We start from the raw sequence: 12825 nt of genomic DNA, 5'->3' as shown, positions 1-12825 counted from the left end.
TTAAACAACAGGTACTTTTGCTTACTACCGGTAGTGTTGGTACTAAATAATCGAACTAGATATTTTTAGTGATGTTACTAGAGTTGCGATTCGCGTCCGTATCCGTCCGCATCCGTACGTACCTATGGGACCGGGGCCTTAGAATCGAACCTGGGCCTACTGGGTATGAGTCCGTCGCCCTACCGACCGAGCCATTGCAGGCCCCTGTTTTGAAAATAATTTCGAATTTCACAAAATTAATTCAACTAACAAACTTTGTCAACAAAGATCTTTTATTATTAACAATTTTTTATACAGGCTTGTTTTATACATAAAAAAGTTATTGATGTATTGTTTGGAATAGAGGTAAAAGACTTGTGTCTGCAACATCTCTCGGTGTCAAACCACTATCATCTTTAACAAATTTTGCATTCATCGTCAAGAGATATTTCACTATTTCTTTGTGTCCACAAGAAGCAGCATAGTGCAGAGGAGTTTGGTTTTCCATGTCAGCAGCATTAATATCTGATCCAACTTCAACAAGATATTTGAAAATCTCAACATCACCTCTATCTGCAGCCCAATGTATTAGCAACATACCATTGTCATCTTTTGAGTTTACATCTTTTGGATTGCGAGACAAAAACAATCGTACCTTTTCTTCATTGCCATCTTTTACCCAATCAAAAACTGTCTTGTCAATATCTTTCAGTTCTGTATCTGTGTTTGGTAACCTGCTTACAACTACCCAAGCTTTAGATTCTAACCTGCTGTCCTTTTCCCAGTTTGAATCCAGTTTTCCAACAGCTCTGATATAACTTCCCATTGCTACTTCTTTGCTCATGTCTCCCAAACTTTTCCAAGCTTCCCATTTGTGCTTTGCTTGCATCTGATACCAACTAGGTGCTGGTGTATCACATGGACCACAAGTGGCTTGTTTATAGAGGCCATAAAAGCCCAACAATTGACCTGTGTCTAATTTTGATACCAACATCTGTAAATGACTTGCAGCTTTGTTGAATGTTTCTTCGAGATCAGAAATTTCAAAATCCAAACTTTTAGCCATTGTTATCTAAGTTTATTTCTATTACAACTACAATAAAGAAATGTGATTTATTCTTTCTTTCCAGTTTTTAGAGTCAATAAAAGTTTTCTTCCCTCCAGAGTGTGATCAGCTTTTAATGCAGCATTCAGTGAGTCATTTTGCTCAAATGTCACAAAACCATAACCTTTACTTAAACCCGTATCTTTATCAAATACTACAGAAGTTTTGACAATGTTCCCAAATTTAGTAAAATGCTTTTTGAGTTCGTTTTGTCCTGTAGTCCAGTTGAGGTTTGCTACAAAAAGGGTAGCATTTTTAACAACTTTTGGATTCAGAACTTTTGAAGCCATATCAAGTTTCAAGCTCTTTTGATTTCCAGTAGATGTATCGTATGATCTTGCATCAACTCTTGAACATCAAGTCCGGAATCTGCACCTAGATTGTTAAGTGGTACATGTGTGCAAGTCAAACCCCACTTGTTTAATAAATGTTCAATTGACCAGTCAGCACTACGTTCTTGATAAGTACAAAGAAACCTAGCTGCTGGATTTCTTTCCAAAAGAAAGGCAACAGTAACTACAATATCCTCAAAAACGGAAGGATCATAAAAACAGTCTGAACCTAAAATCAAATCTAAAGATCCAAGTGAAAATAAGCTTGACAAGAAGAATCCCCAAGTTATACCAACAACTTTCACTTGTGAAACTACTCCATTCAATTCACAGCTTCGTTTAAGATGTTGTAAACTTTTTGGCAAAGTTGCAGAATCACTAAGTATAACAGAGGCACCACATTTACATGCAACTATACCAGGAAGTGCTGTCCCTAAAAAAAAATTTTCTTTTAACATTTTATTCTTATCATTATTCTCATAATAATATGTAATGTTAAAAAATAAATAAAAGTTCTGAAGACATGATAATTAATGTGCATACCTGATCCTAGCTCAAGAACTCGTTTTCCTGTAAGTTCTTTCCTATGTTCCCATAAATACCAAGCTAAAACTGGTGCTGAGGGCCAAGTATAAAAACTGTAGCTAGCTTGCAACAACTGGAACAAAATAAAACGTTGAATATACATTAGAAATTTCATCCTTCTGCAATATCAGGAAACACATGATAAGTTTAAAAAAACAATATTCTTAAATAAATTAAATGCTCATACACGTGCTACGATTAAAGTGCTTTTAATCCTCGGCTGTAGTATGCTATATAAGAGTAGGATCTAACCTAACATTTTGCGTAAGACTAGAAGTAGATAGATTTTGAAAAGAGCGGCAGTTTCTTTTGCTTTGGAAAAGTGTTAAGTAGGAGAAACAAGTCGCAATTTACCTCAGGAATGTAAACTTCTAAACTGTCGTCTTCGTCGTCGTCGTCGGAAGAACTTTTTGTAGATGCTTTGCCTGACGTGAAAAAGAACTTTTTCACTTGTTCGGAGGCGACACCATCGGACATTAGGCCGTACGCGGATGGACTCGTGTGGAAGCCAAAGCTATGCTCCAATCCCGGCATATCACACTCTATCACATGAGTGAACTGCGCACACGCACTACAAATCAATTATAATCAATTTCTCTTTTAAAATTCATTCAATTTTTATTATTATATATCACTAATAATTTACAATATTGCTCTAACTGTATACACATTTCGAACGTAGAAATATCCAAATAAATGAGTCTTAGCGACCTTGAAACTGCTGACTATGCGAAATTAAAATTCTCGAAATCTAGAATGCTAGAAGAGAATACGAGCTCGCGACGTTGCCATTTTCAGTTCACACAGTTCGCATGAGCGGGAAACCTAACACCTGTATAATTTTAATTTTTGAAAGGAACTTTTTAGTCGAATAAAGTTTTCAATAATCCCGTTCGTAGCAAAAAAGTACAAGAAGCAATAAATAATTTATTTTAAGAAGAACATTATAATTACAATTATTACATTCGTTATTTAATTAAAGAGTGACAATTAACGTAATAAATTTAAAAGTTTGTATTTTAAAAGATGCGTATAATAGATATAATTATGCAATAGTATAACATTTCATAAATTTGTTGTTAGCTCTGAATTTCTATACCGGAATCACATATAATCACATAATAAGAAAGTTAAAATTAACGCTATCGAGAAAATTTCTTTAAATTATACATTTTTTAATAAACTTTGTTTCGACTCGCGTAGTTACGCGCGTCCGCTAGTCTTGACCATATATATTCTGGGACCTGGGCTGGGATGGGCCGAAGGAACGATCTGGTTTTGTTTTGGCCGTGGAGACTATTAATCTCCATGGTTTTGACCCATGAATATGTTTTGATAACTGCCTGACGTTCACGCTTTTTGATCACACCACGTGGTCAGATCAGCTGTATCGGATGGGCGAATGTGATATAAACGAAACTAAAAATTACGCGCTCAAAATTTATTATTTTTATAAATTAATATTATATTTATTGATATGGATCATTTAAGTACTCAGTTAATGAAAGAGATAGTGTTAGAACCAAGAGAAGGTCTGAAACCAAATTCGTAAGTTTTTAATCGTGTCCAACACTATTATTAACTAATTTTTAGGTTATATAAATCAACTACATTTTTTTTCTTATTGACAAAAGAATGATCGATTTGGCTTTAAACAATAAATTGATAAGTTTCAGATACTTGAGTTTAATCTGATATAAATTTCGGTTAACATTGCTTCCTAAAATATTAATATTTTTCATTGGTATTTGTAATTTTTAATCACATGTATTTTAGAATATAAAAGTATCAAATGAAAGATCATATTTTTTAGGTTAAATAAGAAAAATACACATTCAATTTCAAAAAATGCAAACTCTAAAAGTAATAATGATTATACACAAACAAAAACAAATACAGCATCGACAATGCCTAAAGAGGTTGCATCACCTATGAATTCTGTGAAAAGGAGTTTAAAAATTGAGATGCAAACTCTGATTTTGTCTGAGTACTCAGAAAAGCAGCTTTACGATACATTAAAACAAATTTATGGCTCAGTATGTATATTTACGATCAATAAAATTACATTTTTTACAATTGTATCTTAATTATTGACTTATTTACATTCTTATTTTAGAGTTTTAAATTGGCTGAGACTTTTGATTTTGAAAACAAAAATAGTAATTTAGGAAGACAATTTTGGCTTCAAAGAGGTAATTTAATTATAAAGAGTGTTATGGACTATTCCTCCAAAGATACAAATCCCAAAACTCATCATGAGATAACAAGACAATTCGCTGTTTCAAAATTAGAAACATATAAGTTTGTATTTTTCTAACAGTTATTTTTATTATTGTAATATATAAAATACTTACATGATTAATGATCATGTTATGTTTCTGACAGCTTCAATCTTTCTCATTGTATAGAAGCTTTAACTCATACAGATGGAGATATGGGAAAAGCTTTAGAACTATTGTTTTCTAAATACTATAAAATTGATAGTTTATCAAAAAACGAAAATTTAGATTCAGTAGATATGTCAGATTTGATAGAAAGAAGACAAGAAGAAAAAGAAGCTTTGCAAAGTATTTATGAAGATACCTTTACAGAAAAAATTAAAAACCAAATTTGGACTTTTGATATGAAACTGAACTATTTAATTCAAACTAATGATGATGAAGTGATAAAAAATAAACCTAAAGTGCTCTTAAAAGATATTTGTAGACTTTATCTGGCTGGAAAATGTAAATTTGGTATAAAATGTAGATTTGTTCATCAACAACCTGAGCCAGAAGAGAAACCAAGACCAAAAAAAGATGCTCATTTTACTTTAGAAATCAGGTTTCCAGACAGTAAGATAATTTTTCATATTTAATCTTCCTAAAATGTATTGTAATTTGTAACAAATACAGTAACACTATTTTTACAGATTCTAAATATCCATATGAACCGCCATATTTTTTCTTCTATAAACCAGATGGATTGTATCCTCCATTAAATTGCTTAAGGATAGTCAGGCTATTATATAATGAAGCTTTAACTCACTGTAAAGCTGGCATTCCATGCATTTTCACAATCGTTTCTCTTCTAGAAAATGAAAATTATATCAAATCGTATTTAGAAGAAAATAAAGAATTTTTCTTAGATCCTAATGATTCATTGTTTCCCAAATTATCAAAAATTTCGAACGATGGACCTTCTCGTTACAAAAAAGGCTCATCGAATAAAAAGATCAGAGATGAAATCACAATGGAAGATATTTTCAAGCAAGATATTGAAATTAAAAATAAGTTTATGAAAAAACAAAGAAGTCCTCAATACTTAAAAATGAAAGAAGCTAGAAAAAATCTACCAGCATGGAGTAAAATGAATGAAGTTTTGGAAAAAATTCATGAAAATCAAATTGTTATTGTTTCTGGTGAAACTGGTTGTGGTAAAAGTACACAGGTGAATTTGTATTTTTGTTTCTTTTTAAGTATTGAAAAATAAAATATATCTTTATATTATTCATATGCAGGTGCCTCAGTTCATTCTTGACGACTGGCTAATCAACATGTCAGAAGAAAGCAAGCAGCATGTAGAAATAGTATGTACAGAACCTCGTAGGATAAGTGCAATCGCAGTAGCAGAAAGAGTGGCAGCTGAAAGAGATGAACGTGTAGGAAACACTGTCGGATATCAAATAAGATTGGAAAGTAAAGTATCCAATAATACAAGATTAACATTTTGTACCACAGGAATTTTATTGCAAAGGCTAACAAGTGATCCCATTTTAAAATCTGTTACACATGTTATTGTTGATGAAATTCATGAAAGAAGTGCAGAAAGGTAAATTAGTTTTTTGTAATGTCTATTATTAATATATTTTAAATATATAAATATTTTTAGTGACTTATTACTGATGTTATTGAAGAAAATACTTTCAGAGAGGTCTAATTTGAAAATTATTCTCATGAGTGCCACATTAAAAGCTGATATTTTCTCGACTTACTTTGGGAAAACACCTATTATTAATATTCCAGGGAGAACTTATCCAGTTACACAATTATTTTTAGAAGATATTCTGGAAGAATCAAAATATGTTGTTGAGGAAAATTCAAAATATTCAAGAAACAAAGGTAGTTGGGAGCAATTATACACAGATGCATTAATGGCTCATCAGAGAAATTCATGGGAAGTATTGCCAAAAAATACAATTCTAGATGAAAATCTTACAGTGGCACAAATTATTAGGAGATATTCAGGATATTCAAATTTGACTCACCAAAATTTATACGTTATGAACCATGAAGCAATAAACTATGATTTAATTGAACATATTTTAGAATGGCTTAATTATGGTAATCACGATTATCCGAAACATGGTACAATATTGGTAAAAATTAATTAACTTTATCTTTAATTTTAAATTGTACCCTTTACAATCAAATAACAATCGTCATGCGTTTATAGGTCTTTCTGCCAGGTATCACTGAAATTATGACGTTGAAAAATATTTTATGTAATAGTTCACTGTTTTCACCTGAAAAAGGAAAATTTGTTATAATACCTTTGCATTCTACTTTGACGAGTGAGGAGCAAAGTTCAGTGTTCAAACGGCCAGAACATGGCGTAAGGAAAATAGTACTCAGTACAAATATTGCCGAAACTTCAATAACGATAGACGATTGTGTTATTGTTATCGATACCGGAAAGATGAAAGAGACGAGATTCGATTCGAATAAGAATATGGAAAGCCTTGAGTTATGCTGGGTATCTCGAGCAAATGCCCTTCAAAGGATGGGTCGATCAGGTCGTGTTGGGCCTGGTGTTTGTATACATCTTTACACGTCACACAGGTATTAAAATCAGTTATTCTGAAATAAAAATAAATCTAGATTCTATATTTAAAATCACGTTTCAGATTCAAATACAATTTTTTGGCTCATCCGATTTCTGAAATTCAAAGGATATCTTTAGAACCTCTGCTTCTTAGAATTAAAATTTTAAATAAGGATCATAATGTTGATTTACATAAAGCTCTTGGTAGTTATACTTATTGAAATAATATTTTATTTTGTATCTATGACTATTTTAAAAACTTTACTTTCAGGACAATTGATAGAGTCTCCAGCTGACGATAGTATAAGCACAGCTATTAAGAGATTACAAAACGTCGGTGCTTTCGACCCAGAAGGCATGCTGACGCCTCTTGGACATCATTTAGCAGCTCTACCTGTTGATGTTAGAATAGGCAAGCTGATATTATTTGGAGCTATTTTTTGTTGCGTTGATTCAGCTTTGACAATTGCAGCTTGTCTTTCTCACAAAAGTCCTTTTGTAACACCTTTTGATAAAAGGAATGAAGTTGATATTAAGAAGAAAGAATTTTCTGTTGCACATTCGGATCAACTGACAACTTTGAAAGCTTATAAGGTAAATTATAAAAATAACTTTTATTAATTCTTATTAATAAATAATCTCGTATGAAATTAAGAAATCGTACTATTTTTAGAAATATATGGAAGTTAGTGCTCGGGGTTATCACGCAGGACAAGCTTTTGCAAATGAAAACTTTTTGTCTATTAAAACTCTTCAAACTATAGCAGATATCAAGCATCAGTTTTTGGAACTATTAGTTTCCATCGGTTTTGTTCCTATCGACCTTAAAAAACGATCTACAGGTCAAGATAAAATTCTTGAAATAACTGGACAAGAATTAAACGCTAACAATGAAAACTATAATCTTTTACAAGGTTTACTTTGTGCAGCACTGTATCCTAATATAGTTAGAGTATTTACTCCAGAAAAATCGTTTGTAAAGATGACTACCGGTGCCATTGCTCGGCAACCTAAACCCGAAGAATTGCGATTTCAAACACAAGATAATAGATATGTCAACATCCACCCATCTTCAATCAATTCTAGTGTTGGTTACTACAGTAGTCCTTATTTGGTCTTCCAAGAAAAAATAAAAACTAGTAGGACTTTTATAAGAGAAGTGACAATGGTACCTATTCTATCTTTGGCTTTATTTTCTGGTTATGGAATAGATATTGAGCTACATAACGGCACTTTCATACTATCGTTGGGCGATGGATGGATCACCATTGCTGTTGAATCTCATAGAGTAAAATTACTTTTAATCATTAATTTGTGTTTCTTTTTCATTACGATTATTTTCATTTTTACTATTTCATTTCAGACTGGCCAATTATTGCAATATGCTAGAATAGAACTTGAAAAACTGTTGCTACAAAAGATGGAGGATCCTCTTTTGAATATTGTAAATCATGCAAATGGACGAAAAATTATAACAACAATAGTAAATATTATTACGAGAGGCTAGATTTTGAAAGACTTAAATTTTTGAATTTATGTAGATTAATTTATTATTTTTGTCTTAATAGAAAAATATATTTGTATTGTTAGTAACATTGTTTATACGAGATTTCATCTAAGATCTTATATATAACGTTGAATACTGTATAACGACTAATGTTTTTTATTTGAGAAATTAACAAATAATTATGTGAGATTAAAGGTATTGTATTTTTAATGTCATATAGATTTTAATATGTCTTGCAGAAAGTGGTCGTTCAAATTAAATAAATATTTAACATTGTCTGTAAATTTAAAAACAAAAAATTAAAGAGCATATTTTCATAATAAATCTGTCAATTGTTTGTAAATTCCCTTCCTTGGATTATAATAAAGCAGACAACATGTATATACATGTTATAACCCAAACATAACCTTATCTTTCTATTTGGCAGATTCGTAGAAACATAACCTGTAATATGTTTTGAAGCGTGATAGTGTCAAAATATCTAAATATTAAATCATTTTATTAATGGCAATAAAATTTAGTAGTCATTGATATAGATTTCAATTATTACTATTGTGCATAATCAATATATATTAGTTGATGATAGTTTACTGTTATTTGAAATCAAAACAAAACAAGTATTTTTATCTTGAAATTATCAAATTACCAACAATGTCAGTAGTAAATTTGATAATAACCCGTGGTATTTCTACTACGTGTAGTCGATTAGGAAAGCGTAATTTTCGTAAATTTGAACTGATCAACAAACGTGGTACCAAAATATTCAAAAAGCAGCAGATGGAAAACCCTTCACCTGATTACCCTATTGACAGTAAGTTTATTGTTTATGTATATTGTATTTTGCTTATCCATTACAATCCCTATTGAAGAATTTGCTGCTTTCACATGTATTCTAATAATTATTATGTTAATTGTTTTCAGAGCGTGGAGTTAGAGATACTGGGCTTAAGCAAGATGGCAAATTTATTGAATTGACTGAAATGATACCAGAATTAATTGTTCCAAATTTAGAAGGCTTTAAACTGAAAGCCTATGTTTCTTATAGATCCACAGATGTTTTTCAATCTGAATTTACAGCAAAAGATTTATTTGATGCTGTTTATGCACAAAAGATTGTTAATGATTTTAAAAAGAAACAGTTGAAACCTGATGGGGAATCAATGAATCCAAGTCCTGAAGAAAAACTCACTTCAAATAAAGCCAGACAAGAAGCAAGTAAACCTGGAAACGACATATTCACAGCACCTCCAAAACCCCTAGGGCATCTGTTTCCCGTGACTCCAAGATAATTTTATTTCATGTATACACTAACACAGGCAAGCCATTGATTGTGCACAATTATTGTGCACACCAATATGGCATGAATCAGCTCTTGCACTATGTTATAGTTTATGTGCAGAATAATTATGTGCGTAATCAATGGCTTGCTCGCATATAAACACTTACAGCATTTTATAGTTTTGATTCTAGTGCTTAGGAAAAACTGTATAAGTTTTATTATAAAATTATTAATTGTCAATAAAAGAGTGTTATTAAAAGTTACTTCATTTAGTTATACTTCATTTCAAGACCTCTTAATACTTTACAAAAAATTTGTCTTTTTTATGGTTTTATGTAATACATGATATGGTTAAAAAAAGAATTCTAAACATTATAGAGATTTTTAATTTTTTTATGATTAATTATATATAATACATTCATGATGAAGTACAATCTTTGAAACAAAACTAAGTTATCTAAGATAATAGCTTTATTTGATGTTATTAACAATCACATTGAAATTTTTAAAATATTTAAAATAATTTCGAAATATATTTTATAATTTTTCTCTTAGAAGGTTCAAATCGCCGTCTATTGTATCTCCAAAAAGTTAGCACACATAAATATCATTCATTTTTTCTGTGTAATTGTTTACTTTTTTTTATCTAATAGATATTCTCATTATCGCCTGATAAAGATAAAATGAAAGTTAGATCGATTAATGAACTGAACATTGAAACAGTGCTCGGCCATACACCATTGCTTTTAATGAACTAAATACGAAAACTTGAATAGTATCAGTAAAGAATAGGTGCTGATTAGTAGCTGTTACTTATCGTGGTTCAAAATTGTATTTCTTGTAGTATAACTGTAGTGCACATCCAAAAATTTCATCAGTTGCCGGCGTTAACTATCAGATTTGTTATGGAGAAGACGATTATTGACAAAAAAGTTAACGAATCTGAAATCGAGCCACTATCGAACGGTAAAGGTACGTAAAATTGTTAATGTTGGTCATTACACTTACTTCGCTCATTAATTTAACGCAATAACATCTTCCAATTTTATTATTATTCCGCTTGGCTCAATGTAATTCGTATAAATGTTATTTTCAAAGGTTCTTTATTGTTATACGCCAACATACCGTGAGTAAATCTTTAAATTTGCCGTCTTAACATAATATCTCGAATCTACTACTCAATATAACAGCAATCTTGTTTATTCCTTAGGAAAAATGAGTCGCGCAAGAAGTATTTCATATCAGATACGAGACGAGCATTGTCTCAATACTGTGCAAGCGGGGCTTTGAGTTTATTGATGATATCTTTCGGCACGAATTTCGGTTTTTCAGCAATACTCATCGCCGAGCTTCAAAGCAGACGCGAGAAAGATGAAAATGTCGTTTCGCTAAGTCAGTTAACATGGCTGAGCAGGTATACCGTCAGCCTAAAATTTCTCAAAAACAAATATCTCATATTTACCACTCGTATTCGTTCTGATTTCCAGTCTCAACTACTTTGCAATCGTATTCGGAGCTTTATTTAGCGGTTTATTATCCCAATGGATCGGGCGTCGTAACAGTTTGCTTGTGTCGACTTTTCCATTCATGACATCGTGGATAATATTATACATGTGCGGACCAAACCAGCTTTGGCCAATATTCTTGGGGTTATTTGTACTCGGCATCAGTGGTGGTATAATCGAATCGCCACTTCAGATCTACGTAACGGAGATCAGTGAACCAAGACTTCGAAGCTCGATGTGCGCTTCTCTGGGTGTCACCATAATGATCGGTATTTTTGTAGAAATGCTGCTTGGTAAATATCTAGATTGGCAGACACTTGCTCTTGCCAACATTATCTTTCCAATACTGGCCTTGATGTCACTGTTTTTCATGCCAGAAAGTCCCTATTGGCTTGCAAGTATGAATCTCGCTAGTTAACCAATATCAAGCATACACGAACAGGTATAACGTGTATCATCCTCATTCGCAGGCAAAGGTCGTTACGAAGATTCTCTAAAAGCTTTAGCTTGGTTACGAGGTTGGAGTCCTGTCAGCCAATTACCCCAACACGAGTTTCAAGACATCGTCTCAACTGCATCGAAGAAAACCGACAAAGCGCTCTCGATCAAACGTTACTTCAAACGATCGACAGTGTCATCATTCGCACTGGTGAGCTTCACCTTTCTGGTGAGCTGTTTCAACGGCAGTATATCCTTAGGAACGTGGACCATACAGGTGTTCAAGGAAGTCAATTCACCCATTGAAGCTCACACTGCTGCTGTCATTCAGTCTGCCGTTCAACTTGCCGCAACTGTCGTAATGACTTTCATGTTCCCGTACATCGGCAAGAGGAAACCTACATTGTTCTCACTCGCTACCGCTGGTCTTGCACTTTTCGTTGTTGCTATTTACACGTATGGCGCACAGGTGTGTAATATAGAAACTCTATTGACGATTTTTTTTTACGATTTTAAGAGAAAAATGTACTTTTGTTTTCGTACGCAGTCGAGTACGGAGCCCAGTTGGACACCAACGATCGGAATACTGATGGCAATTGGCTTTTCATTTTTGGGCATTAAGCACGTGCCATGGATTTTAGCGGGTGAGCTATTCTCTGGTGACGTGAGGTCTCAAATGGCTGGTTTTCTCGCGGGTAATTGCCAAATTTACTCGGCTATGGCTAACAAATCTTTCGTTTATATGGAACAATTATTTACGTTGCCTGGTGTATTCCTATTTTTCGCTTTTGTCAATTTCGTTGGATTGGTTGTGTTGTACTATATTATGCCCGAGACTGAGGGTAAAAGTCTTGCTGAGATCGAACGACATTCTATTGATCGTAAAGCTAGAAGGAAAAAATTGGTAGCTCAGATGTCTACGCGAGAACCCTGAATTGACTGAGCAATACAATCGCAAATTAGATAGAAATTAAGAATTACGCTATTGAACATCAACATGTTGACGCAGAGTAGGATGCACGAAAGAAAGTCATTAGATTTTAGAAGGTGATTGACAAAGGTCGATTGAAATATAATAATCGATATAGTTAAAGAAGTAGAAATAGCAATTGAGCAAGAGACTGATATTATTTCGAGACTGTTAAGTTGCGATCAAGAAAACCAATAATAGTATCATTTCTATGTTTTAATGACTTACTTAAAATCGACGTTTCAAAGCATAAGATTATATTATTATCTTATGTACTTTCGCTGCACAAGATATAAAATTTTATGCTTCTATATTCATTTAA

At 32.5% G+C, this 12825-nt stretch overlaps 5 protein-coding genes across 8 annotated transcripts; 3 read left to right on the top strand and 2 right to left on the bottom strand.

Moving 5' to 3' along the window:
* Positions 1-120: 120 nt before the first annotated feature.
* On the bottom strand, positions 121-1189 carry LOC131667673 (acyl-CoA-binding domain-containing protein 6-like). Its single transcript, XM_058941266.1, has one exon. It carries the CDS (start codon positions 1043-1045, stop codon positions 320-322), a length of 726 nt encoding a protein of 241 aa, XP_058797249.1. The 5' UTR covers positions 1046-1189; the 3' UTR covers positions 121-319.
* A 52-nt stretch (positions 1190-1241) lies between these two features.
* On the bottom strand, positions 1242-6634 carry LOC131667671 (histone-arginine methyltransferase METTL23-like). Of its 4 annotated transcripts, none has more exons than XM_058941262.1 (4): positions 6533-6634; positions 2356-2572; positions 1960-2074; positions 1242-1849 (listed from the first exon to the last, which is right to left on the bottom strand). In XM_058941262.1, exons 1-4 carry the CDS (start codon positions 6538-6540, stop codon positions 1383-1385), a joined length of 807 nt encoding a protein of 268 aa, XP_058797245.1. In that variant the 5' UTR covers positions 6541-6634; the 3' UTR covers positions 1242-1382. The 4 variants fall into 4 exon arrangements, with proteins under 4 accessions (XP_058797245.1, XP_058797247.1, XP_058797246.1 ...); XM_058941264.1 differs by lacking the exon at positions 6533-6634 and adding an exon at positions 6248-6264; XM_058941263.1 differs by lacking the exon at positions 6533-6634 and adding an exon at positions 2648-2771.
* Positions 3275-8610, top strand: LOC131667670 (putative ATP-dependent RNA helicase DHX57). The gene is made up of 12 exons (XM_058941261.1): positions 3275-3549; positions 3815-4037; positions 4118-4302; positions 4387-4835; positions 4913-5430; positions 5501-5811; positions 5872-6358; positions 6436-6821; positions 6887-7008; positions 7076-7398; positions 7478-8092; positions 8168-8610. The coding sequence occupies exons 1-12, from the start codon at positions 3479-3481 to the stop codon at positions 8309-8311; spliced, it is 3834 nt and encodes a 1277-aa protein (XP_058797244.1). The 5' UTR covers positions 3275-3478; the 3' UTR covers positions 8312-8610.
* Positions 8611-8749: 139 nt separating this feature from the next.
* On the top strand, positions 8750-9853 carry LOC131667679 (large ribosomal subunit protein mL41). Its single transcript, XM_058941273.1, has 2 exons — positions 8750-9122; positions 9233-9853. The coding sequence occupies exons 1-2, from the start codon at positions 8891-8893 to the stop codon at positions 9598-9600; spliced, it is 600 nt and encodes a 199-aa protein (XP_058797256.1). The 5' UTR covers positions 8750-8890; the 3' UTR covers positions 9601-9853.
* Positions 9854-10495: 642 nt separating this feature from the next.
* Positions 10496-12467, top strand: LOC131667683 (facilitated trehalose transporter Tret1-like). Its single transcript, XM_058941278.1, has 6 exons — positions 10496-10562; positions 10689-10716; positions 10801-11004; positions 11078-11493; positions 11566-12002; positions 12081-12467. Exons 1-6 carry the CDS (start codon positions 10496-10498, stop codon positions 12465-12467), a joined length of 1539 nt encoding a protein of 512 aa, XP_058797261.1.
* The last annotated feature ends 358 nt before the right edge of the window (positions 12468-12825 follow it).

This window comes from Phymastichus coffea, unplaced genomic scaffold (assembly GCF_024137745.1).
Source record: "Phymastichus coffea isolate CEN01 unplaced genomic scaffold, Cenicafe_Pcof_1.1 PCOF00069, whole genome shotgun sequence".
NCBI lineage: Eukaryota > Metazoa > Arthropoda > Insecta > Hymenoptera > Eulophidae > Phymastichus > Phymastichus coffea.
This window is presented reverse-complemented; position numbering and strand designations above follow the sequence as displayed.

What these genes read in the sequence shown, in the direction of transcription:
- LOC131667673 (XM_058941266.1), bottom strand. Translation starts at nt 1,045, where the DNA reads ATGGCTAAAAGTTTGGATTTTGAAATTTCTGATCTCGAAGAAACATTC.
- LOC131667670 (XM_058941261.1), top strand. Translation starts at nt 3,479, where the DNA reads ATGGATCATTTAAGTACTCAGTTAATGAAAGAGATAGTGTTAGAACCA. An exon ending in TCAAAATTAGAAACATATAA is followed by an intron (nt 4,303 to 4,386) that starts GTTTGTATTTTT and finishes TGTTTCTGACAG; the next exon opens with CTTCAATCTTTCTCATTGTA. An exon ending in CGAAACATGGTACAATATTG is followed by an intron (nt 6,359 to 6,435) that starts GTAAAAATTAAT and finishes ATGCGTTTATAG; the next exon opens with GTCTTTCTGCCAGGTATCAC.
- LOC131667671 (XM_058941262.1), bottom strand. An exon ending in TAGAAGTTTACATTCCTGAG is followed by an intron (nt 2,075 to 2,355) that starts GTAAATTGCGAC and finishes ATTTTGTTCCAG; the next exon opens with TTGTTGCAAGCTAGCTACAG. An exon ending in AGTTCTTGAGCTAGGATCAG is followed by an intron (nt 1,850 to 1,959) that starts GTATGCACATTA and finishes ATTTTTTTTTAG; the next exon opens with GGACAGCACTTCCTGGTATA.
- LOC131667679 (XM_058941273.1), top strand. Translation starts at nt 8,891, where the DNA reads ATGATAGTTTACTGTTATTTGAAATCAAAACAAAACAAGTATTTTTAT. An exon ending in ACCTGATTACCCTATTGACA is followed by an intron (nt 9,123 to 9,232) that starts GTAAGTTTATTG and finishes AATTGTTTTCAG; the next exon opens with AGCGTGGAGTTAGAGATACT.
- LOC131667683 (XM_058941278.1), top strand. Translation starts at nt 10,496, where the DNA reads ATGGAGAAGACGATTATTGACAAAAAAGTTAACGAATCTGAAATCGAG. An exon ending in GCCACTATCGAACGGTAAAG is followed by an intron (nt 10,563 to 10,688) that starts GTACGTAAAATT and finishes TTATTTTCAAAG; the next exon opens with GTTCTTTATTGTTATACGCC. An exon ending in CAGTTAACATGGCTGAGCAG is followed by an intron (nt 11,005 to 11,077) that starts GTATACCGTCAG and finishes TCTGATTTCCAG; the next exon opens with TCTCAACTACTTTGCAATCG.